We start from the raw sequence: 27,009 nt of genomic DNA on the forward strand, positions 1-27,009 counted from the left end.
CACTCCTTCTTCCATCATACTTAGGGCTTGGTACGCCATCTCAGGTACACATTTATAACAGTTATCATCAATGCATTTTATGTTTACTATGAAACACGTATCTGAGAATTTTAATTTATTGGGCACACCTATAATATGTATCCTTCAGCAGGAATTATGTATAAATTATTGCCTCTCAGATCACGGTCAGAGAAAATAGATGGATAGCTCTATTTTCTAAAAGGAAAAGAATAAATGAGCACACTCAGCAGAAAATACGTTTTCACTAACATTTGAAGGGGAAAAATGTATGTGCGTCTGGTTGTGCTAAAATTTAAAGATTCAGTAACTTGTGCAGCTCACCACATTTGAACTGTAACTCAATGCCGGCGTCACTGGGAGAGTTGCCATGCTACCAGTGACCACCTACACTTGCACAACAGATTGTCTCGTGTTTTAGCTTAATGTGGATTCAGTAATTAACATACTTGTTAAGTAACAAATGCTGGCAGCATCCTTAACTTGTAGTTACTGGACTGAAATTGCATTTTTGATGGTTAGGTTTATACACTGGCAACATCTGGCCAACTAGAGGGAAAGACAGTGGTTTGGTTTGATAAAGAAATTTCGAACACAATAAACTGTATTTCAGATTTAAACTCATTTTCTGTCTAAAGTGAGAGCAGTTCAGCATATGATATGATACCATTGCCCACACATTGATAATTATATCACAATACAGCAATTCTATGTTACTAGACACACTGCAATACCATCATCTGGTAAGAGTAATAATGGCCATTAAAAGACAAAAAACAGGAAACGTGTCATTTCAGGGATTCTGATAATAATTATTAAAAAGGGGTTAAATGAGCAAAGGTTTTATGTTTTTGCCATTAAAATCTAGTCTTTAGTACCCGAACATTTAGCATAGTACAATGTAGTGCATCTCCAAATCATATTTAGTGATTACCAAGAAGACATCTGAGCACAGTGTCATATAACTGCAAGTATTTACTCATAAACATCAGACATCATTTCTTCAAGGTTAACATGTTGCATGTAATATAGTTACACAAATGCAATTAAAGTAGTCTGAAAGAAAGAGAAAAATAAAGTTCCTGAAAACAACACAGATAAGTTGTGTATCTAGAGTGTAGTCCAGAACATAATTTGCTACAACATACCGCCGCTTCACATGTTGCACACGTTAACAATTGTTTTGAGTAGCATTTAGTAATACTAAGTTGCAAAAAATGTAGCCAAAGTTCATCTTTCTGTGTCTACTCTCCAAACAGGCAACTCTGGTCAAATGCTTCACTTATATTATGGTTAGGTGAATATTAACTTCATTGAAGTTACAATGAAAAGAAAGGAAAGGAGTGTGAAACGCATGCAGAACCCTCATTCGTCCTTTGTTAAATCTGTGAGCAAACAAAAGAAAAGGCATCTCCACTGAACTCTGTACAAAACAGCTATTAAAAGAACAAAATGATCGATACATTATTATCTTCACAAAGAGAATATTTTAGACCATCAAGAATACCCATGTGGACTTTTTATACAGCCTTCTACAGTGAAGTTCATGACGTACGCTTGCTCATGAGTCTATCAATCTACATTGCTTTTAAAAACGTGGTATGTACAATGCAATAAGCAGTCAGCGATCCACCTGTACTATAGTTTCTTCTATAAACAAACTCTATAAAATAATAAAAATACCTTCTGTTTGCTACAGGGAAACTATATTATTTTGCTTTCAATGTTTCCCTCGCCATAGACTGGTAAATCAGACCACTTAGATAATATTACAAGCTGCAACACTTCCTCTGTAGTCATGATATGTATGAAAACAATGCAAACAAAATGCAATAAAGTGGATGCATATATTCAGAATCATTTCGCTCCGTTGAAGGAAGCCACTGCAAGTGCAAATAAAACCAAAAACGAACGGAAGAAGAGGAAAAACAGGGATGTAATGACCGCTGGACATCTCGAGTGCTGTTTTTGCAATGCATATAGCACCCTCTTGTGGTAATATCTTGTACTGGATCTAAAGCATTTAAAGGTAAAAAAGGGGATTTCAACCAGTTCCTCTGTACTCTACATCTGTGTAACTTATAAAGAAAACATTATCAGGTTTTCATTTTCACCCCTTATAGAAGTTTTGTGTCCATTGCCAAATTTGCAGTGGATAGAGATCACATTTGGTTACAAAGACATGCTAAACTGTTCAGAAAATGGTGAACATTCAGTTACAAGGAGGCAAACAGCCTTTGTTCAGCAAAATATGTCTTGCTTGACCCTTAAAACTGCTCTCAAGTGACTTGTTAGCACTTTTGGCCCTGCCCCACCAAACTAAATTAAAATACTAAGATTAAACATAGCTGATATCAAAATTACAGACACGTGAGCCTCATCCTCAGGTGAGGAAAAAAGAAAGAAAAAGGAAACACATTTTTCCAGGAGTGTGCAAAGTGTGTGGCATGTGTGACATATGTTCAGTCAGGATTCAAGGTTTTCCTCTAACACCAGCAGCCTTTGCGTTGGTCGCCAGCAGCACTGTCACAGAGTCCCTCCTCTTCCTCCAGAGCAGTGAGATTGAGCTCGTCGTTAACGGACATCCGGAGTAGATCCAGGTCCTTTTTGTTGGCTGCCAGCACCTGCTCAGCCAGTCGTGTAAAAGTCTTTGGAAGAGACACATAGACATGATGAGACACCAAGAAATTTCCCCCCGTGATGCAATTACAGGTACATGTATTTCTGTGCACGGCCTTGAGAGAAGTGTCTCCCCGTGTAACCTCACCTCTGTTATATTATGATTGGTGAAGGCACTTGTCTCAAAGAAATCCATTCCATAAGCCTTGGCTAGCTGGAAGACAGATTACGGTGAAAATGGGAGCAAATGGAAAAAAACTGAGCACGTTATGCTTCTTTAGTCCCTCTCTCCCGAATAATCCCAGGTATCTAAACAGCAAAGCAGAGCCACAAAATCGAACTCAAGTTCTGCTAGGTACACATAGCCATCGATGCCAGAGTGACCCACCTTGATGCCTTGCTCAGTGGCCACCTGCCTCTTGTCCACTTCATCTGACTTGTTCCCTACAAGGATCTTCTGGACCTTGTCAGGAGCGTACTGCAGGGGTTTGTGATGTGGAAACGAAGAGATGTTTACAGACAAGGGAGAAGAGCAGAAAACAAAATGAAAGCGATAAGACAGCAGAGAGCTGTTTCAAATGCCAGGAGAATGCAGAGAGCACGACAGTGTAAAGGAAATGAGACCTAGATTAAAAGCAAGTGGGAAGCGTGCCAGCATCAATAGGTGATATATTTGGAGAGACCCATAGAGGAAATTACATTCATAATGACTAAATTAATAGCATAAGATCACCTGGGAAATGATAAAGGGGAGCGGAAGACGAGAGAGCTTTATGAAGAAAAAGTGAGCGCATGTGGAAAAACCGCGTTCTTTCCGATATTTATGACAAACGAAGACGAAACACCGTAAACGCAGAATAGCTGTCAGGTCAGTGTGTTTGGTTTCTATCACACCATGCCAGCCATATGTTCTTCGTCAAGCTGGAGCCTCTGCACACTCGGTACATTTGAAAAATGTGCCTGATTTATTGAGTTCTTAAATCCCAAATCACACTGACTCACCTCGTCCACGTCGCTGGCCCACTTCATGATGTGCTGGAACGATCGCTCACTCGTGATGTCATATACCAGGAAGATCCCCTGAAAAGAGATGGTCAAAGATTTTAAAACAACAACATGATGCATATTTTTCAAGCACCTTTGAGATCCATGTTTACAAAATGTTCTCAGTTGCTTGAACCCTTTTTGGAGCATTTCATAACACGTTCCTATGATTCCCATAAACAAATCAGACTAGCACTTGGAAAACTGGCTGCCTCTACTGGCAGTGTGTTCTGTGTTGTGAGCCACAGTCTGGAAGAGAAATCCACTCAACTGTTTTAGAGCACAAAACAGGATAAAGAAACTTTCCTTTCAATTTCATTACCAGTTTCTGGTAAATAGACAATTAGGTTTCAGCCAGTTTAACCTCTTTAGCAGCCCAAAACAAATTTCATGCTGCTGCGAAAGGGCTACACACTCCTTTGAGGAAAGGAAGAACATTTACGACACCACTAGTCTCAGATAAAAATCCTTTTGTTGTGAAAACCTCAGGGTAGCAGCTCCACTATGATCCCTTTAAGAGAAGTAACATAAGCAGCTGTAAGGATTAGGCAAGGGTTATTCTTGTAGCTGGAACAAACTGAATTTAAAACAGATTAGACTTAAATTTGTACTGTGTGTGTGTGCAGAAATAATATTGCATCAATTTATGGCAGAGTAACTAAAGAAGACTTAAGGTCAGCTACCTGTGCTCGTCTGTAGTACTGCTTAGTGATGGTCTGGTACCTTTCCTGGCCCGCAGTGTCCCTGCAAAACAAACATATATGAATATTCATTTTGTGATTATAATACAATGACATGGAGTGCAGGAGGCAGGTAATTAGGAGTGTTGATGCTAAAGAGGACAAATTTCTCGACCAGACATCTAAAATACCTTTTCAGCTTTTCAGACAATAACAAAAAAGGCAAACTGTGGTCAGCAGAGCTTCTTTTAGTGACTCTTGTGCAGCTTTTGCAATGTCAAAGTTAAGACTTCAGGTAGACAGATGTATGTGAAATGTGGGTTATAGGCTCTCTAGATAAAATGCAAAAAGAACAGCAGTTGATCTGTGATCTGGTTAAATTCATGAAAGTCTTTTCTAAAAAAAACCCTGATTTAACTGCATTTTGACAATTTTTTGCATAAAAAGAAAATTCCCTCATGCATTTCGATTTCTACTTAATTCTACAACGTCAGTGTAACGCATCAGTGGTTACGTTTGGGAAAATGTCATCACTCTAGTTGTGAGTTATGACAGGGCACAAACGCCAGGTTTGGTGCTACAAAAATGCTTTTTTGCTCAGAGCAAATTTACACCATCATTCTTTCAACTGGATCAAGGATTTAATATGCATGAAAGATGGGTGACTAAAATGTACGTGCTATCTTCTAGGTGAAGTCAATGCAGGTGGGCTTTAAACCTGGATGCTATCTGAAGGCCGCCAGATGGAGTTAGCTGAGGTTAGAAAAAGAAATTCTATCCTATAGAAATCTCTGGGAAAATAATTTTCTGTGTTGACCTCTGAAAACAACTTCCTGCTGAGTTTTTGGACTCAATCATTCATTTTTGATCTGGGACACTGTATTAAAAAAAATATTTTGTAAATCTTGGTCATACTATGTCTTCAAATCGAGAAATATCTGTGTTTTGAAATCACTCTTTCATCTGCGGTTGTGCCTTTTGGGTCACCTTTGATATAATTATCTGACAAATAGCACGGCTTATTGTGCACTAAAGTTTCTTTCAGCTTTTCCTGTTTAATTTTAAGAAACACAGATGACGTTCCCAAGACAACCCTATCAGGATTTGTCTCTCCTGCTAACTGCAAACAAGGGAACTTGTGTAGGCCAACCGTGTTAACCACTATGCTGATTTTACTTTATTTTATCACTAATTAGCAATTATGCAATTTATGAATACACCTTGCTAACCAAGCTTGTTATCTCCACCCTTCAATCCAAATACGGTCCCTTTGTGCTCAAATAAACCCCCGAGATGGTGGCGGCCTTCATGCCTGACATGAGGTTTCAGAACAGTAGCCCACATATCAGTAGCTGGCATTATAGTTTACATAATACTTTTTTTATTTTTCACATGCAGTCTATGGCTAACCCTTCAAACAACATACAACACCTTATAATAAGATTTTGTCTCTTTCCAGTTTCTTACCATATCTGTATGCGGACTTTGATACCATCTATTAGTAGTGTCTTCATTTTAAAGTCGACCCCTGCAAGGGAGAAGATACGATGAGGAAACACAGCATCACATTCACAAAGTAGCTTTATTTGATATTTCTCCCAGAGACAGCCTAAATGCTCTGACTGTTGTCAGAATTGTACACACTCTCCTTTCGATAAGCGACCAACATTAATTAACCAAGCTTCTCCGACAGATGGACGTTTACCACTATCTGGTCCAGCTTTGCAACATCATAGGAAACATTAACACAAAGAGAGGCACATCATCCCTGTATAATCAGCCTGAGAGAAGGTCGAGCTAATGATCCGGTGAGCACAGTGCTCGTTTAGTTCAGTCCTTTGTATTGACTGCGTGGGGGAGGGGTTGGGGAGGTGGAACAAGAAAAAAAGAGCTATATGATAACTGAGCACAACATAACAGCAAACAGGAGGGATGGGAAGAAAGAAAAGAGAGCTGTGAAGGGGTTAACTAAGCAGTCACTCATGCTTCAGCGATCTCTGATCTATTTTAGACAGCTGAGTGTGATATTATTTACAGAAAGTCAGACAGGGGCAAGTTTATTTTCTATCATGAGGACTGTCCATTTTTGAACATATATGAGAGTTTTTAGTTTTTAGGCATTTATACTTTGCTTGTAAATGTGCAGCATTTTATGGAAACATGGACAAACATACATGGAAATACAGTATATAAAGCAAAAACTAGGTTTTGCACAAGTCTGTTTAGTTTGACAGTCAATATTTGGTATGACAATTTTAATTATTCAAGCCTCAGACAAGCTTTCTTGTAATTTCTTTAAGCAGATTCAAAACTTTAAAGCTCTACTTTGGATGTTGCCTTTTGTTCTGTTCTCTGTCAAGATGATCCCACACTGCTTCAATAATATTGAGGTCTGGGCTCTGGGGAGGCCAATCCATGACTGATATTTGTGCACCGTCGCATTTTTTATTTACCGCGCATGCATGCTTTTACTAGGTTTGTTTTATAAAATGTTTGGAATCATTGTCAGGACAAAAAATGAAGCTTTTGCTGCTTTCCACATCTTACCATGCTGACATATGCCAGGTTTTTCACTAATAGTTCTTTGTGAATCACATTCTTTTTGCAAAAACACTATTTCATACAAATTTTCCTTGCATTAATGAAAGAAATGCTTAAAATGCTAAGTTTTTGTTAAAGGCTTCTAAGACCAAAATGCAAAAAGACACAATTTAAAATTGGTTCTTCGCTTAGTTGGCTGTTATTTGTATACACAACACTGGTTCCCTTGAGTTAGGTGTCCTTTTTAATGCTCCAAAGACTCATATGTAAGTCTTAAGTGGCTTAACAAATTAAAAAAGACTTTGTAACAGTGAGGTGCAAGGAGTGGACTTCAAATGAATGACAAAGCAACAAATCACCAAAGAAAAACATTGAAAGAACTTCAGAAACTCTGGAAAACTCTTGTTCAATATAGCCTTAAAATTATAAGAAATTCTGGCTCCTTAGAAAAAAAACATATAAAGAAATGTGGGGAAATGAGGACTTTTTGACAGTAGTGTATATATAATAAGACTGTAGAAGAAGAGCCTGAAGCCGGGATCTCAGAGAAACTGCAGTAAACTGAGTCCTGTTTTGCATGGCAATACCCCCAAAACCCCTGAATATCAATAATAACAAACAACTGCTATAGTAAGTCTTTAACGTTTGGATAAGATACAGTAAAATTCCTAAACAAAGCAATCAGATTTTACATTCAACTACAGTCATTGTTTTCCTCATCTCCTTTCTCTATCTATAATGCAGACTAATGCAGTTAGGTCAATACAAAGCACACCCACAGGCTTCTATAGACCGCACTAATCCCTGGGAAATCAATTAACTGTTCATCCCAATTAACCTGATACTCAACACCCCTGTGCCACAGCCAGCATCACGCGCACAGAAAGAGCTACCGGGTCCAATCGATTCACAAAAATGGAAAACGTCCTGCTTGTGTTTTTTATTATGAGGTTCATTTTCTAAGACACTGACATAAGGAAAAGCTGGCATATCTACTACAGCTGGCCGAACTTGTTTTCAGATTATACTTAGGCTAAGAAGGAGTCCAGTGAATGTTGCTGGAGGCTAGAGTGAACTGGCTTGACAATAAGGGGCTTCATTTAAAAGTTATACTCAACCTTTGCCTTTGACCAGAGAGATTTCAGACTTAATGAAAGGTCAGCATCACAATCAGCAGCTTGCCGTGCCCGAGGCTTGAGACAAGAGAGGAGACCATTAAAAAAAGATGCTGTCTTCCTGCATTGTATTAAGCAAGTCAGATAGTCATTCATGCAAATTGTAACGATTTGAGCAGAAAATGCGGATATAGACAGAAAGCCTAATGGGCTCTGCAGTTTAGCAGTGAATGTCTACAACTACGAATCTGACCAAATCTGGAAAATCAAGAAAACTAAACTGACAAATCATTAAAGTCTAAGTTCTATTTTGGGAAAAGCAAGTCATGCTTCAGCCTACACTGTCTTCTTTTAGCTGCTAAAAAAAAAATCAACTTCAGTGGGCTTTTCATCCAGCCAGCCATCCTGCCAGCTATTTTACAAAACTTATCCTATTGACAGGAAGAAGGGGTTTTTCCATCAAGCTGGCTTTGGACAAGCAGGAACCTCTAAAGCTGAAAAAGCCAAAAAACCCCAACAAAAACTGCAGTTGCTAGAATGGCCACTTGAGGCTTCAAAAATGAGCCAATCCCGATAGACTTTCATGTTAAATGGCCAACTTTACAGCAGAAAAAAGTGTGTTTACAGCCTGGTAGAAAAATTGTTTGAGCCTCTAAGGACAGTTTCCCTCTTCATAACAATTTAAAGTTGTTTTATTCATAACTTTTTTCTCTGCACACTGGAGTTACGAGTGTGGTCACCTTAACTTTCAGTTCATCTCTGCTAAACGAAGTTGGCTCTCCAATGTGTTTGTGCCTTTTTGAGCATTTAATGGAATAATCAGATTAATATTGATGCAGACCACCAAAAAGGTTCGCACTTCAGCTTTGCATATCTATGCCTTTTCATTGCATGTATACAGTTCACTTTGCTAACCAAACTTGCTAGTGTAACCCCCCTCAGTCTCTATCTCCGGTGCTGCATGAGTAAAACTCTCTGGACTCGAGATGGGTAGAGCTCAGGCGTGGTTTATTCCCCTTTTTGTGGGTCTCTGCAATAACATGGGAACATGGATAACCATGGGTTTTCAGCAACACGATTCCGCCCAAACACAGCAAAAGCTTCATTGCTACTCCTGATAACCAAATGATCGTATAGTGGAACACTGTTTTCTTAAAATAAATAAAAAACAAATATTGATTGAAAAATAAAATGGCAACAAAACTTATTACGGAAAATAAAATAAAAACATTACTGCATTGTGGTTTAGGTAACAAAAGAGAAATTAATTCACTCAAATGCACGGTCATGTAAATATAAATAAACTTCCAGACCAAAGCTAAATTTCCTTTCATGTACAATAGTAAATGGAACAATGCTGCCATCTACTGGGCAAAACTTAACAAGCAGTATTTCTTAAACAAAATTAGCCTGCAGCTCAACCAAATACATGTTTCAAAATACACATACCTGCAATAACATGGGAACATGGATAACCATGGGTTTTCAGCAACACGATTCCGCCCAAACTATCAAAAGAAGTTTCAAAGTTATTAGACACGACAGTCTCCTCTAGCTGTTAGCCGCTAGCTCAGCGTGTCCATTTTTCCTACCATCTAACCCGTTAATTGCAAAACAAGATCATAAAACTGAAATCTACTCAGATGCTACAGTATGGGCAGTTCATGCTGTTAATGCACTGCCATGTTAACTTCAATGAGAATTTTCAAATATGTTTTAAACTCATGCTCAGTCAGGGCAGACCGAGGAAGGACTTACCACAGCAAAAGCTTCATTGCTACTAACGGATAAGCTTAGGGAAAGCGCGTTTACCAGTAGCAGACTTCCGCTGTGGATTTTCAAAATAAAAGTTTCGAAATAAACCCATGGTTGCGATCCCAAGTTTAACAGGAATTTAACAACAGAAAACCATATTCATTCTTTTACGTCGTTACATACACCCCCCTTAAATTCTGTTAAACTCCAAGCCAGTTCAAAGGAGTATCAAAGGCCAGAAACAAAATAAACTATGAACAGCAGGTGCTTCGGGGTGAAATCAATACACTAATATTAATCGTCGTCGATACAGAATCCTTTTATATAAAAGTGTCAAGACATTGGGTGGTACCAAGCCCAATACCTTCAACAGACTAGAGAAGATGCCATCTACACCTCCTTAACATCACATATAAGAGCACACAAAATAATACCCCAAAATCACATCCTGGACCACAAAAAAATAGGTCAAAAGATACATGAAACCAAGTTAATTCCCTTAAATCAAAACATACTAGTCAGAAATGCAAAAACTGACTCTGAAACAGAAGAAGTTTCCTCAACTTTCTGCGCCGCCATCTCACAAATCAGTCTCTTGGGAGGCCTAAAACTCCTCCCATACCTAGTGGTAGCTAGCCCATCCAAGCCCGCCTGAATACTCTGAGGCTGTGTGCAAATAGCAACATCTAGGTCAACATCAGCTATGAGAGCTAAAGGAGCCACGGCAACAGGTTCAGAGCTTTGATGGAGAGCAGCATCACTGATCACGGGAGCAGGCAAGGGGGACTCACTAATGGAGTTTTCAAACACTTCAGCGTTAACTTCAGGGGGTGGGTCCTCCGCTGTGATAGAACCACTGCTGGGGTCCACATTGCAGAGAGAATGGCGTCTCACGTTGAGGGAACCTTCAACTTCCACCAGCTCATCATCAGCGAGACCCTGTATCTCCGGCGTTTTCAGTAGCCAGTCCAGTGTCCTGTCATGATGATCCATCTGTGTTGACTTCACAGACCCTTGGTCATCTCCATTATTCAGATTCCCTCTGCCCAAGTCAACAAGGGAGGCCGGGCTCCCCTCTACACCTAAGCCCAGGAAGTCAACAGGGAGAAGGAGGTTTCTGTGTACAACTTTTTCCTTGCCTGTATGGCTCTCTCTTATCCTGTACACATTGATCCCAGACCTAACTGACACAACATCATAAGGCGTGGGATCCCACTTGTCGGCTAACTTTCTTTTTCCCCTTTCACCACGATTGGCCAACAACACTCTATCACCTACAGCCAGAGGTGAGCCTTTGACTTTACGGTTGTAGAGTCTGGCATGGCGCGCTTGCTCATGCAAAGCATGGTTCTGGGCAATCTGTGAGGCATCAAACAGGTCTTTCCGCAACCGTGAGACAAACTCATGGTGGCTGATCACATCATCATTTTGTAGCACATGTTGGAACAATATGTCAACAGGAAGGCGTGGAACTCGCCCAAAAATGACATAAAAGGGGGCCAAACCAGTCGTCTCATGCACTGTGCAATTGTAGCAGAACGTGAGAGTGCGTAACATCTGAGGCCACCTAGCCTTGGCTGTTGGAGGGAGAGTCCTCAGCATATTCCCAAGTGTCCTGTTGAACCGTTCAGTGACCCCATTGCCCATAGGATGGTATGGCGTAGTATGTGATTTCTGCACACCTGCCATCTCTAAGAGGTCCTTCAACAGTCTGCTTTCAAAATTTGATCCCTGATCCGAATGAATCCTCCTAGGAAAGCCATAAACACAAAAGAAATCATCCCACAACCTGCGCGCTACATGTTTTGCAGACTGGTTTCGACAGGGAAAAGCATGTGCCAATTTGGAGAAATGGTCAGTTACGACCAGAACATCCACCTTCTTATTATCACTGAGCTCAGCGGTCCAAAAGTCTATGCACACTAGTTCCATCGGCTCTGACGTCTGGATGTTTTCCAGTGGTGCACAAACATGAGGTTCAGGTGTTTTTCCAACCACACATCTCTCACACTGTCGAACATGGCTGGTTATGTCTTTCTCCATCCCGACCCAGAAAAACCTCTCACGGGCGAGGGAAAGTGTTCGTGCCTGGCCCTGATGGCCTGCATTATCATGAAGGCTGAGGAGGACTTGAACCTTCAGGCTATCAGGAACAACAAACTGGAAAATCTTCTTGCTCAAGCGGTGATGCTTTATCACCCTGTACAGGATGCCATTCTGTACTTTAAGCTTCTTCCACTGCCTGAGAAGCCCACCAACGCCACCTGGTTCTGAAGCTGCTTCTCGCCCAGTAGCCTTCCTTTTTCTTCGCACATAGAAAAGGACTCTGTTTATTGCCTGATCTTGTTGTTGAAGACTTGAGAGCTGGCTTTGTGGGAGAGAAACGACAGGGTCCTCCTCAGGAAGCTGTGATAAAGGTGGATTGACATTGGTCAAACCAGGGTCACACTGCGCACTCAGCACAGCTGACACCTCATCAGCATCGATCGAACCCCTCTCACTCTGATGGTCACACTCAGAAACAGAATCTGGTGAGTCTGGCTCTGTGTCTTGAACAATGTGGCAATTGTTAGTCAGCCGAAAAGCATCCTGCACAGTACCTCTCACAACCCCGTTGACCTCATCTAGTAGAGCAACATAAGGCTCTTTCAGCAAACGATGACCAATACATGACTCGACAAATGGCTCACGGCTTAAAGCATCAGCCACCGTATTTTTAACCCCTGGCACATACTTTAGATCAAAATCATACGCCGCGAGCTTCGCCACCCATCTCTGCTCGCAAGCGTCTAAACGTGGCTTTGTCAAGATGTAGGACAAGGGATTATTGTCTGTCCAAGCCGTGAAGTGCCTTCCTTTTAGCCAGTGGCTGAACTTGTCACACACGGCCCATTTAAGCGCCAAGAACTCTAGTCTGTGTGCTGGGTAGTTCATCTGAGACCGTGACAATGTTTTGCTGGCAAAGGCAACAGGTCGAGCCACTGTCTCGCCAGGAGAAACTTGTGAGAGCACTGCCCCGATGCCATCGAAGGAGGCATCAACTGCAAGGATGAAAGGCTCATTAAAGTTTGGATGAGCAAGGGTGACAACATTAGCCAGTTCCATCTTGAGCATTTGAAATGATGTGCGACACGCTGATGTCCAGTCACTTGGTGTCAGAGATGGTTTGGCAGAGGGTTGCTTCCTGGGCTTCCTTCCTTTCCTCCCATGGGGAATTGCCTGTCGTCCTGAAAGCAACCTGAACAGGGGCTTGGCCTTCGCAGAACAATCAGGAATGAAATGTTGGTAATAAAGGATCATTCCTAAGAAGGACCGGATCTTCTTCTGGGAGGGAGTCACACCATCGCTCTCCATAAGCTGTTCCTCCCTAATGTTGGTAATGGTGTTAACCTTGTCTGGATCAGTTCTCACACCATCCGCACAAATGACATGTCCAAGAAATTTAACTGACCTCTTAAGAAGATGGCATTTCTTAGGGGCCAGCTTAAGGTTGTGACTCCTCAACCGAGAGAAGACCATCTCAAGACGTTGAAGGGCGGTCACCTCGTCAGGCGCAAACACCATCAAGTCGTCCAAGTAACAAAGCAAGCTGCTGAAATTCTCGTCACCAAAGATCGACATCATCATTCGCATGAAGGTCGCCGGACTGTTCGACAGGCCCTGAGGCATCCGGTTGTACTCATGGAGACCAAAGGGTGAGGAGAACGCTGTGTATTTCTTGTGAGGCTCGTAGAGAGGCACATTGTAAAATCCAGAGGTCAAATCCATTGTCGAAAAGAAAACATTTCCACTGAGAGCAGCCAGGGCGTCGGCTTGGTGTGGCAGCGGGTGCGCGTCTTTGGCAGTTTTTGCATTGAGCCATCTGAAATCAGTGCAAATGCGCAGGCTGCCATCCTTCTTCCACACCAAGACCAGCGGCGATGCGTACTCACTGTTTGACTTCCGGATTATGTCCCTTTCTTCCATCTCATTCAGAGCAGTTCTCAGCTTCTCATACTGACTCGGCGGTACTCTGCGATAAGGCAAACGAAAAGGCCTCTCATCCACAAGGTGTATTTTGTGGACAAAATCGGTAGCTTCCCCACAGTCCATTTTATCCTTAGAAAAGATAGACTCATACTTTTCCACAAGCTGCAGAAGCTGATCTTTCCATCTGTCAGACACCTCACAACTGTCTAAGTCCAAGTCTTGTAGTCCTAGTCTGTGCAAGAGTTCCTTCCTTTGTTCAACAGACCTTATAGGCACAGAACCCTGTTCAACAGAGTGGCTGTTAGCCATGATCTTTTCAGGAGGAGACAGCTCTTCAACTGCGATACAAGGGTAGACATCAGCAATTTTACAGTTCTTCCTCAGAGTCACACGCTTGTTGCTGGGGTTAATCAGCTTGAGGGGAACCCATTTGTCACCCCACAGTGATGAGATGGAACGGCCAACCAGGATGTCTCTGGGTCTACATCTTGACTGTGTAGGCTCAACAATAACAGTGCAGCCTGCTGATAGAGGTGAAGAGGGAGGTAATTTACCCCACACGAGGTGTTCCTGAAGAGGTTCCAGCGTAACACGCTGTCTCAACTTCACTGTGCCAATCTTATCAGGCACCGCCCCGCCCCTCCAACGCTCAACATTGGAAAGCATGGATAAAAACTGGCTACAGTCATCATTGGTGACATCACCTGAAATAGATAGAAGCCTCCAATACTCATCCGTATTCTTCATCACATGAATCAACGACTTAATAGCGTTACTGCCAATAATCATGTCATCACTTTGGCCTGGAATAACCAGCGTGGGGATAAGCAGCTTAAAACCATAAATAGTCACTTCCAAATCACAAACTGCTTTTGGTTGGAACTGGTGACCCCCAGCACCAACAACAACAATGTCATTAGCTGGTTCAAGCTTCAGATCAGGGCAGGACTGTAAAAGCCGCGTAGCAGCAGCCTCACTAATAGAGCACGACATAGAGCCACTGTCGATCATGGCTGTCAGTGAAACTCCACCCACAGTTCCCACAGTTGTGTAAAACAAACTGTCAGATTTCTTAATTCTTTGCGTCATTTGGAAGACAACTGTCATACCAGGTGGTGAAGCAGAACACAGAGATTCATACATGGATTCCAGGTCATCACTGTCGCAGATGGGAGAGTCACTCAGATGATCCACACCTTCCTCCCTCAAATGTGGATCAACTAGTTTTCCGACCGTTGAGGGACAGAAGACGACGAGGATCTAGGGCAGGCACGCCTGGCATGGTCAGGTGAGTGGCACAGAAAACAGAGTTTGTGATCTCGGCAGTGCATAAAAGCTGTGTGAGACATATCATGACAGACGGAGCAGGGTTTATCATGTAGGCCCTCAATCCTGGAACGTCTGGAATTAGGCCGCGTGGTCACACCACGCTGAAAGGATCCTTGCAGAAGAACCTTCTCAAGCATGCCTATGAGCCGCTCCAAAGTAGCTGAATCTGTCGACTGTGGCTGAATGTGTTTCTCTGTTGGCTGGGCAGGCAATGCTGCTGGTATCTGCTGTGCATTCATTGCAACTCTCCCAGTTGTCATGCTGCTTGAATTCAACGTTCCTCCCGAGTGGGACTCACATAGGATTTCCTGGACCTCGTGGGCCGTCCATCTATCAATTGTCTTTGATCTAAAGATCATGGCAAGCTCAGGAGAGGGACAGTTTTTGATGAACATTCGGGTGACCTCAGTGCTGGGGCTACCCAACGCCTGTCCTCGTTCCTTCAGGCGCTCAACAGCAAGATCAACAGCACGGTGCAGCCTAAGCCAGTAATCAAATGCACTTTCACCTTTCTCTGGGAGAGTGGTGTAGAAGTCTGCCAGTGGAAGAGGTGAGCACTGAGCAGAGTCAAAGTGTCTCCTCAGGATTCCATAAATAGCCTCAGGATCACGTGTGACATCTACGACACTGTTTCTAATGCCAACCTGGACCACATCCTTAGCCTTACCTCTCAAATGAACAAGGATCTCTTCAGCTTGTTCCTCAGATCTCAGACTCCCCAGCTTTATAAAGGCTCTCATCAGATCCTCCCACTCTCTCACAGAAATGAGATCAGAACCATCCCCTCTGAAGCATGGTGGGTCCTTAAGCTTCCTGTGGGACACAAACTGCACATGCGCAGCATCAACAGCAGGTGTAGACGACACAGCATGGAAAGATGTGGCAGTAGGTACAGGTAAAGGGGTACTAGCAGACGGGCTGAGCTGGGTTAAGATACTCTGTGCTACCCTCTGACCAACCAACTGGATCACATCCCCCATCTGACTCACAATCTCCGTGGCAATAGTATCTGGGTTAGGAGAAGGTGAACTGTTGTTCTGAGACATGTGTGACACAGGGCTAGGGGGAGGGACAACAACCCCTTCACTAGACTGGGACCCTGGGATCCTCTGACTATCCCCTCTAATAAAACCACGCTCACTAACAGGAGTGTCATAACGCAAACGCAAAGGGGAACATAACAACCCCCTACCCCTACCAACAACATTAGGAGTACTCGATCCCTCCTCTGTGATGTCCATCACAGCGACTAGAATAAAACAAAAATGCTATATTTGTTCCTTTAAAAAAAATGTGCCAGAAAGAACACAATAAATCACAAATGTGCAGCGCTGAAACTGGCCCCACGTTGCTGAGAGGAGTCCACCGTCCAAACAGTTGATTGACGGCTCACGGCACCAATGTAACCCCCCTCAGTCTCTATCTCCGGTGCTGCATGAGTAAAACTCTCTGGACTCGAGATGGGTAGAGCTCAGGCGTGGTTTATTCCCCTTTTTGTGGGTCTCTGCAATAACATGGGAACATGGATAACCATGGGTTTTCAGCAACACGATTCCGCCCAAACACAGCAAAAGCTTCATTGCTACTCCTGATAACCAAATGATCGTATAGTGGAACACTGTTTTCTTAAAATAAATAAAAAACAAATATTGATTGAAAAATAAAATGGCAACAAAACTTATTACGGAAAATAAAATAAAAACATTACTGCATTGTGGTTTAGGTAACAAAAGAGAAATTAATTCACTCAAATGCACGGTCATGTAAATATAAATAAACTTCCAGACCAAAGCTAAATTTCCTTTCATGTACAATAGTAAATGGAACAATGCTGCCATCTACTGGGCAAAACTTAACAAGCAGTATTTCTTAAACAAAATTAGCCTGCAGCTCAACCAAATACATGTTTCAAAATACACATACCTGCAATAACATGGGAACATGGATAACCATGGGTTTTCAGCAACACGATTCCGCCCAAACTATCAAAAGAAGTTTCAAAGTTATTAGACACGACAGTCTCCTCTAGCTGTTAGCCGCTAGCTCAGCGTGTCCATTTTTCCTACCATCTAACCCGTTAATTGCAAAACAAGATCATAAAACTGAAATCTACTCAGATGCTACAGTATGGGCAGTTCATGCTGTTAATGCACTGCCATGTTAACTTCAATGAGAATTTTCAAATATGTTTTAAACTCATGCTCAGTCAGGGCAGACCGAGGAAGGACTTACCACAGCAAAAGCTTCATTGCTACTAACGGATAAGCTTAGGGAAAGCGCGTTTACCAGTAGCAGACTTCCGCTGTGGATTTTCAAAATAAAAGTTTCGAAATAAACCCATGGTTGCGATCCCAAGTTTAACAGGAATTTAACAACAGAAAACCATATTCATTCTTTTACGTCGTTACACTAGCATTAGCACCCCAGCCTTCTATACAACTGTGGTCATTTTTAGCTCTAAGAAAAACCTGTCAGCGGCCAAATGGTAACACTGAACCTTCGCTATGCAGAATTCAACACCCATGCGTGGCATCACCGTGGCGACATTTATCTTTTATATTGCTTTTGATTACTTTATAACAACTGTGCGAAATGAGGCAAATTTAGTTGTAGTTGCAAAGCACGTAGAAACAAAGACAGCCTTCAACATAAACATGTCTGTTCTCTGAGCTTCTTTTCCCCACATTTTTCAGTCTGCATTAGAAAAAATGTAGAACGCCCTGAATACTGCTGTTCAAGGACAGAATTTTTTAAAAAAAGCATGTGTAACTGCTGTTACAGCCGTAAATGTTTTAATGTGTTGCAACTATCTGCAATCGGTTAAAAAAGCCTTAAAAGGAAAGACACAAGTACATTTGATTGACAGTCTGTTACTATTCAAAATGTTATTGCTTTTTGTTATATGAACTGGCAAAGTCTATTGTCCTGAGGGAATATATGATAGAGAATAGAGCTGAATCGTGTCCGTGACTTGCACACATTTGAGTTAGCGATATGAATACTGCATACTAAATCCTGAACTCAGCTTTTGTAGCTCTGTAAAAAAAACATTAATCTTGAGGAACACCTTGAAAAAAACTATTGCTTCTTGTCAGCTTTGCTTCTTCCCTTCAGAGGCACAATGTGCACAGTATGAGAGACAGCAGTTAATTGAACACGTCAGCATTTCACAATCAGCAATTTGAGAGCCATGTAAAAACAAATGGCTACACACCCAAAATTGACTTGACTAATTACTGGGATGACTATGTTTGACTGTGCAAGACGGATTAGGCAGTAAAATATGTCAGCGTGCTGTAGGTAATGGTGACAAGCTCACTAACAGATGGATGGACGGATGGATGCTCTGGCACTGACACCCAGTCACTGGGGGATGGATCTGACATGCATGACTAGCATTACTAGCAGAGGACAGACAACAGCTGTCAACAGCTGTTGTCTTTGGGGAACACAAGGACAAGGGGCAATCCTTCTTTGGCAATAATAAACTTGTCATCAATCTGTATTGAAACACAATCTTATTAGGATTCTTCAGTACCAGGAACACATAGAGGAAAAAAGGTGGCAAAACTTTTTTTTTTAAATTTAAGGCTGATAATAGCACATTAGGGATTAAAAGCAAGAGCGAGGATGTGAAAGCAAAACACGGGGTTTGAGGGATGTCAAGGGAGAAAAACAGTGGAACATGTCTTTTTAAGATGGGTAAAATATCCGAGCCAGAGGAAAAATTCTACAGAATTTTAGAAAAGGTCCAAGAGAAAGGGTTGTCAAAGTGTTTTATGACTGAATACAAAGTTATGCAGCCAACATGTGACTGAGGACCAGAGAAGAAAAAGACACGTCATTAAGTTAGCATTTGTAATGTGTCTATTCATAGGAAAGGGGTTTATGCTAGTTTATAGTTAGTGAAGTAGCTTTTACATTCCTTGGCACCTGTTGTATTTGACAGTTGCAGGATGACACAGTCTGCTTTAATGGGTTGAAAAGAAGGTTATCCAGGAAAAATGTTGCTTTAACACAGTATAACAAAAACTGTGGATGATTAATACTGAACCTTTGGAGTGATTTTATAATAAAGGGTCTTCTAACTACACTCAAGCCAAGTAGATGGCAGAAATGTACCTTACTAATAGATGTCAGCTGCTTCAAAGAAGAAGGAAACAAATAAGTATAGAAATACTGAAGGCAAATTCTGATGAGTTTAAGGAATCTCCACTTAAAACCTTTTTTTATCAGTACTAAAATGTCACATATCTTAAAAAAACTTATTTTAGAAAGATTTAATTAAAATGAAATCTGTTAACGATCTTGAGGTGTATGAGTGCATGTATGAAAAACTTGTGAAAGAGTTGTGTAAAACATATTCAATTCATGGACCATATACCTAATCTGTGCTTGAGGGTGGCAGCTCAGCCGTGTGATCTGAGCCACTTCTCGCTGAACTGTCTGCAGCCGAGCCACATTGTGGATGAAGGAGGAAGTTGTAATGGTGATAGAAAAAGGGGACCTTCTTCTGGTTTTGGTGCGTCAATCTTGGCTGTGCACTGTGAATCTTTTTGTGTCCGAGTAACCATTGAAAATGACTCTCAGTATGAAACGTTCAGGGTCAATTGGTCAAAAAGTTTATACTCTATGATTAAATGTTAGATAAAAATTCTTGTGCACCTAATTTAGGAAAGAAGCAATTCTAAATGGTATCTTTGGGGAACTGGATAACTGGAGAAAAAAAAGTGGCAGGCCTATAAAAAACTAATCTACAGCAAATGAACAGCATCTGAAAGTCATTCAAAAAGAGGGAAATCATTGTCGATGTGTATGCAGGAGGTCAGCAGAGAGGAATATCATTGAATCTTTCCAGTTGTACATCTGTAAAACAGAGTGCAGGCTCTGTCATGGTTTGGGGCTGAATTTTAGCCAGTGGTGTTGGGAATCTTTTCAAAACTGATTAACTTATGAACACAAAGTACCACCGGATTTTGTAATACCATATGGAAAAATGGTCAATATGGAATATGGAAATATGGAAAAATATGGAAATATGGAAAAATAGGTCAATTTTTCAGCATCACAATATTCCCAAATACTTCAAATGCAAGCATACATAGATAGTAACACTATCAGTCGTGGATTGGCCTCCCCAGAGCCTGGACCTCAAAGTTACTGAAGCAGTGTGGAATCATCTTGACAGTGATCAGGACAAAATCCAAATTAGAGCTTTGAATGTCCTTCAAGAAGCCTAGCAAACTAAAAGACGACTATAGTAGTAGAAATGAGGGTTGACTCAAGACAAAACGCTGTATACTGTGTGTATTTATATCTTTTTCCTGTCTTTTTTAAGAAAGACACATTAGAGACGTGACAGGAACTGCAGTAAGAGAAACGTGCAGTAAAGTCGCCAGCCATCTGAAACTTCCTGACAAATACAACCTCAACTATAGCCACCTCAGCTGACATAATATACTCAAAAGATTACGCTATCTGTGCTATGGAAAGGCGCAGAAAAGCCAAGTCTATGACAACACCTCTGTTTCCCTGATAACCTCCTACAATAGGATAGCCATCTGTGCTGGCTGTAATCCATTTCTGACCCTTTAGAGTACTGAGCTTATCAAGCAGCAGCGAACTACGTGTATAACCATAACACCACCGTGATCAGTACAATGTGGACAGCTGCTTATTGAGCTATGATATAGAGCAGCACAGGGCTGATATTTTATTGGTGTTTTGACAGCCAGGAGGTCCAATGAGGCTAGTGACAAGACTGGCAAGGTAACAGTGAGGAAGATTAAACTCAGCAGTGTGACTGAATACCATTACTAAATCATCTCTGCAGCTGCTCTTTGTCAGACAAGTGTGCACGCGCCAGCCCCCGAACACAGCTATCTGTGAAAATAAAATGAAATACCTCAACAAGAGAGGAAGTATTACTCATTCAGGTGCGATCAGAACTCTTGCTCCAATTACCGTGGCCTTGTTTGACTCTTAATATTCTAATAGATATTCTATCTTTCCATTTTTAGTCAGTTGAAACTAGAAAGCTAAGTCATAGTTTCTCATTTCATACATGCAGTGGCAGTTTTAATGACTATAGCACTGATTTTATTTCATGGTAAAGAGACCAAGTGACTCACACTAACTGCCTATCGAACACCTCTTTCAGAAGGTGATGAATCTAAATATGCTGGAAGAAAGTATTGTAAAAGATATAGGAATTTTTTAAGGTAAGTAAGGTGCAGTATTTTGTGAATACTTCAAATGCTTGTGTTAAATCTAATAGAAAATAATAATAAAGGCAGGTTTCTGTGGAGTCTAATGATTTAAAAGCATATTAGAGATGACTCACTACTTCAATTAGTGCATAACATACAGAAATTTAAAAAATAAACTGGACCCAAGCCAGACATGGCTATTTAAGGAAGTGTAAATATTAAGTTCATATTTAAAAGTAATGTGGTGTTATTTTGTTCCTAGTGCTTAGATTTTGATTGCTGTGGATGTGTTAAGTGGTTTCCAGTGTAACATGGCAACGGTGAATACTAATGAAAAAAGGGATCTTGTCTCAGTGCAAGAAAGACAACAAACTTAACTTAGGAGACGCAAATGTGGACACGGATTAAAGCTTGATTTAGTCTTCTGTGGGGATTTTTAATCCTACGCTGCAAACGTCTACGCCATTCAAGTCATTGCAGGTTGCATTGACCGGACGTATAGTTACACTTCTCACAAGGTGCACATCAGGTGACATGGAAGGTAACGCCATAAGAGGTTCCTGACTATGTCATAAGTTATAAAGTAGATTTCTGGCAGAAGATTTGTAAGTCACACATGACGGTCTGCACTGCGTGAGTATTTTGCCTTCAGAAGTGCTTTAATTCTGCATGATACAAACTTAACAAGTTGCTGGAAACATTCCTTAGAGATTTTGGACCACACCGACATGATAGCATCACATAGTACCCGCGGATTTGTCAGCTGCACGTCCAATCATGATCAAATCTCCTGTTCCATCACATCCCAAAGGTGCTTTACTGGATTAAGATCCGATGAGCATGGAGGCCATCTACGTGCAGGATATTCAATGGTATGTTCCAGAAAGATGATTGAGCTTTGTGACATGCAGTCTTGCTGGAAATAAAAACAGAAGATGGCTAATCGGCCATAAAGGGATTGAGATGGTCAGCAGCAGTACACGGGTAGGCTGTTGTGTTGGTGCTAAGGGGCTTCCCCACACCACTACACCACCACCACCAGTCTGAACTGTTTATTCAAAGCAGAATCAATCTATGCTTTCATGTTGCTTATGCCAAATTCTGACACTATAATCCAAATGTTACAGCAGAAATCAAGACTCATCAGGTCAGGCAACCTTTTTTCAATCTTCTGTTGTCAAATTTTGGTGAGTCCACTGAGAGGTAGGCTCAGTTTCTTAGCTGACATGAGTGCCACCTGGTGTCCTCTTCTGTTGCTGTAGCCCATGTGAGGCTCAACGGGTTTTCACAGATGCTTTTCTGCGTACATTGATTGCACTGAGTGCTTATTTCAGTTACCTTTTCCTTTCTATCAGCTCAAGGCAGCCTGGCAATTCTTCTCTGTTCTCTGACTGTAAACTCTGGAGATGGCTATGCATGAAAATCACAGCACTTCAATAGTTTCTGAAATACTCAGACCAGCCCATCTGGCACCAACAAACATGCAATGTTTAAAGTCCTTAAATCACCTTTCTTCTTCTTACTGATGCCCTGTTTCAAATTCATGTCCATTGTCTTGATCGTGTCCACATGCCTAAATGCATTGATTTGCTTCCTTGTGATTGGCAGATAGATATTTGTGTAAACGAGCAGTTGAACTGGGTTTTGTAATCAAGTGAGTGTATATATAGATTTACAGCACGCAAAATTTATCTTCCAATGGTAATTAAAGTATCGGCGTTAAAATTACATTAAATAACAGGCTGACAATATTACAGTGTATAGCCAATATTTTACACAGCACAGTATTGTGATGTTTTTATAGAAGGAAACTTGATCTAAATTACACTAATTTCAGTGTAAAAATAACTGTTTAACGCTAGAAAACCTGTCTGCATGTACTTTACAGTAAATGATCGTAATTTGACAGCTTTATATTTATGTATAACTTAAAATTGCTTCCTGTAGAATTGGCAGGGACTGACCTGTCATCAAATGCCAAAAAGCATTTACAGGTCACGTGACAGCAAAATGCTGTAAAAACACAGGAAAATGTATATCTGTGAAGGTTCTCAGTCATCCAGGTCATCGTAGTCAAAGGAGCTTGCAAAGAAAGGCGTCTGGACTTCTTTAAGTTACTTGAAGACGTTTCACCTCTCATCCGAGAAGCTTCTTCAGTTCTAAGGTCAAATGGTGGAGAGTCCCAGATATAAACCTAGTGGGAGTGTCCCCCCACAGAGGGACAAAAGGACCCCCTGATGATCCTCTAATCACCTGAGCCAAGGTGTGAAACTGGGTGTGGGTCCCAATCAGCCAGAGTTTCGGGTGAGTTCATTGTGAAACCTGGCCCCACCTTGTCATGCGAATTCCTGAGGTCAGATGGCCCAGGATGTGAGTGGGCGTTAAGGCGTCTGGGAAGGGATCTCATTTTGTTCACATTTTGGACAGAGAGGACAGATAGTTTGAAAGAGGAGTGAAAGAAGCCATCTATGTCCACTGTGAGCGACCATCTTTGAACAGAGGCGGTGGTTTACGACACCAACTCTCTGCCATCTATAATCCAGTTTTGAGATCCCTTCCCAGACGCCTTAACGCCCACTCACCATCTGACCTCAGGAATTTGCATGACAAGGTGGGGCCAGATTTCACAATGAACTCACCCGAAACTCTGGCTGATTGGGACCCACACCCAGTTTCACACCTTGGCTCAGGCGATTAGAGGATCATCAGGGGGTCCTTTTGTCCCTCTGTGGGGGGACACTCCCACTAGGTTTATATCTGGGACTCTCCACCATTTGACCTTAGAACTGAAGAAGCTTCTCGGATGAGAGGTGAAACGTCTTCAAGTAACTTAAAGAAGTCCAGACGCTTTTCTTTGCAAGCTCTTTTGACAGGAAAATGTAGTTCTAGAAACAGTGGACGTGTTTTCCCAGCTATGTTTTTGTAGTTTTGGTCTGAACCAAGCCTGTTAGTTCAACAACATGTCAACATGACAATATTCTCCACGCAATGCCAGCTAAACAACAACAGCTAGTTGAAATCCACCAAAACAGCTAGTTTTGATGGATTTCAGGTGCGGAAACACTTAAAATGCCCTGGACCAAAACCCTTCTCCCACAAGTCACAGCTGACAACCTTAATTTATGCTCTTGTGGCTATATGGGAGAAAATCCACTGTCTTCAAATGCCTTGCAGCAGATTAATGCCTACAGTATAACAACAGCAATCTATATGTTTTCAGGTATCCACATACTTATAAATATCTATTTATTATCACACTGTTTAGGAGCTGTTAATGTCTGCATGTTGTGATTGTAGCATTCTGAGTAACAGCAGGAGCATCAGCTTAATGAGAGACTCAGGTTTTTATAGTGTTTTATGAAGACATGAGAAGCCATGGGAGCAGCAGTTTTTGGGATAATTAGGAGCGGGAAAATGAATGAGTGAACCGTAAAGGGATGTGATAAATAATGGAGTAACCAATGAGGGGGACAGGGGAGAGAATTTATATCCCTCTGTCAGCGTGAAGGTTGGGAAATGATTCATTGAACCGCTGAAGGAAAGCACTGATGGTGGTCACTCTTGAGCTCCTGCTCTCTCTTTCCCTTTGGAGTTTGTGGGCCCTGTTTATCAGAAGAATTAACTTTTAATTATTTCATGAAAGACCTCTCAGTGTGGCTTATAGGCACCACCTGCTGCCAACAGCTCCTCTGGCCCGTATGAGTCTGGATTTCACTACCTGCCAGACGGCAGATTCTTACCACATCCAGCTGTGCTTGTGAACACTGGGTATGGTCTAACAAAAGCACAAAAAGATCGATATATTCATCATTTTCAACATACACAAACAGCTGGGATTTTCCTTGACAAGAGACAAGAGAAAGGCTTGCTGCATAGGCTGTAAGCATCACTCTCTCCAGGGTGGAAGTTTCCTGTGGAGTGCTATAGGTCTAGGACTTAAAATAGCATACTGCAGCCTTTGCAGCTGTATGCATGTGGGCATATATCACATCTGGCTGGCAAAAACATGAGGGAAGACAAGCCTTTAAATGAATTTGAGCTTAATAGAGTGTGGATTATTTACAGGAGCATTATTCAAACTAATACAAAGACATTTATTTAACTACTAAAGGAGTCCAAAAATAAAAAGGAAGAAACAAATAGAGACACAGTCGTGTTCTTATTCCCTTTTTATATTGGATCTTGTGAAGTAATATCCGCCTGTAAATACATAGCTTAGCACCGGATTCATGATTCACTGCCTCGACCTTATCTGGACAACATGTTCTGTGTGTCTTTTCACTACAAGAGTCAGTTATCACTCACAACCAGCAGGAGCATTTCCTGACTTTTTCTTCACCCACCAGCCACGGCAGTGTTTGTATGCTCCCTTCTTCATTTCTGGCAAATTGCAGATCTCTCTATTAACTAAACACACACAGAGAACACAGCCTGCAGACTCTGCAGCAGCATGTGAGTAAAACCCACTGCTTACTGTATATCCTTATTTCCCTCACCTCAAAGGAAAACACGGTAATGCGCCTGTCGTGACTCTGAATCCAAACTACGAAGCGCACAGCCCATATTAACTATGAGAATGAAGGCTGGTTCGGCTTTGCTGAGTCAATAGTCATTGACAGGGAAGTGGCAAATCTACGAGTTTGTTCTGCAAACAGAGAAGGAGCTGAAGATGTCAGAGTCAGCCCTGTCAGTCACAGAGAGAACATCTGATTAGTGCATACCTGGATTGTGTAACTGATATTTAGTCAGTGATGTTTGCAGTTTTAATCATTTGACAAACTCTCATTTTACAAGATTTTACATTTTATTTAAAGACCTCACAGAATGGGTCACTAAATTTGTGCCAGGCATTGAGTTGAGAAGGAACTTTGATCAGAAACCACCTGCAGCCAATTAATGCACACCTGCTGACTCCAGGGCCCCAGTTCAACCGGTAACAAGGATGCTGATGCAAAACGTCCACTTCTCATTCATATATGTATATATATGAATTTTTTTTTTTTTTTTTTGAATAGCACTCGTTTGCATAGTCAGTGCCAAGTGCTGGTAGTTGGTGAACTCATCTGCATGGCTGCCAAGTGTTGGCTCTTCCCCTCTCAGGGCTTCTCCAAACAATCCAATCACGCTTTTCTATTTCTGCTGTATGAATTCACTGCTATGGTTAAATAATAACGCAGCACTTTCCCGTTCAACCTTACTGGATCTAATTGGTAAAAATTTATTGGCCACAAAAAAAGGGACACACGCACACATAAAACGATGAAAGAAGGTTAGGATAAATCAGAAAGCTGATCAACATGAAGTGCAGAAAACAGGTAACAAACGAGTCCTGCTGGCAGTGCAGCGTCTTACCGATGGTGGAGATGTGAGATGGGTGAAATTCGTTGTCCGTGAATCTGCATAACAAACATGTTTTCCCAACCCCAGAATCTCCGAGAAGCAGGAGTCGGAAGAGCACATCATACTGCTTAGCCATAGTGTTGCACGTATTATTGAAATATAAAAGCCGGAGTCAGCTAACTCAGCGATGGACGAGCGACCCCTCCCCACCTGCATCCCATATCTGCTCAGAAGCTCAGCATAAACGGCTTTGACTTCGGTTTTTTTTTTCCTTTTTTTTTTGCTCACTGGTGTTGGGTCGGTGGTTAACAAAACAAGGATGCCCCAGCTCCACAGTCAGCCTCCAGCTTCCACTGGGCGCGGTGGACCGCTGTCAGGTGAGACTCGATG

The 27,009-nt window shown here is 41.6% G+C and overlaps 1 protein-coding gene across 1 annotated transcript; it reads right to left on the reverse strand.

Annotated features, from left to right (window-relative positions):
- Positions 1 to 980: 980 nt before the first annotated feature.
- rab15 (RAB15, member RAS oncogene family) lies at positions 981 to 26,997 on the reverse strand. Its single transcript, XM_087852019.1, has 7 exons — positions 26,632 to 26,997; positions 5,829 to 5,889; positions 4,365 to 4,425; positions 3,640 to 3,717; positions 3,022 to 3,115; positions 2,786 to 2,847; positions 981 to 2,666 (listed from the first exon to the last, which is right to left on the reverse strand). The coding sequence occupies exons 1-7, from the start codon at positions 26,753 to 26,755 to the stop codon at positions 2,505 to 2,507; spliced, it is 642 nt and encodes a 213-aa protein (XP_087708145.1). The 5' UTR covers positions 26,756 to 26,997; the 3' UTR covers positions 981 to 2,504.
- Positions 26,998 to 27,009: the final 12 nt, after the last annotated feature.

The sequence above is a fragment of the Neolamprologus brichardi genome, chromosome 15, assembly GCF_056152115.1.
Source record: "Neolamprologus brichardi isolate AB-2024 chromosome 15, ASM5615211v1, whole genome shotgun sequence".
NCBI classification, from domain to species: Eukaryota; Metazoa; Chordata; class Actinopteri; order Cichliformes; family Cichlidae; genus Neolamprologus; species Neolamprologus brichardi.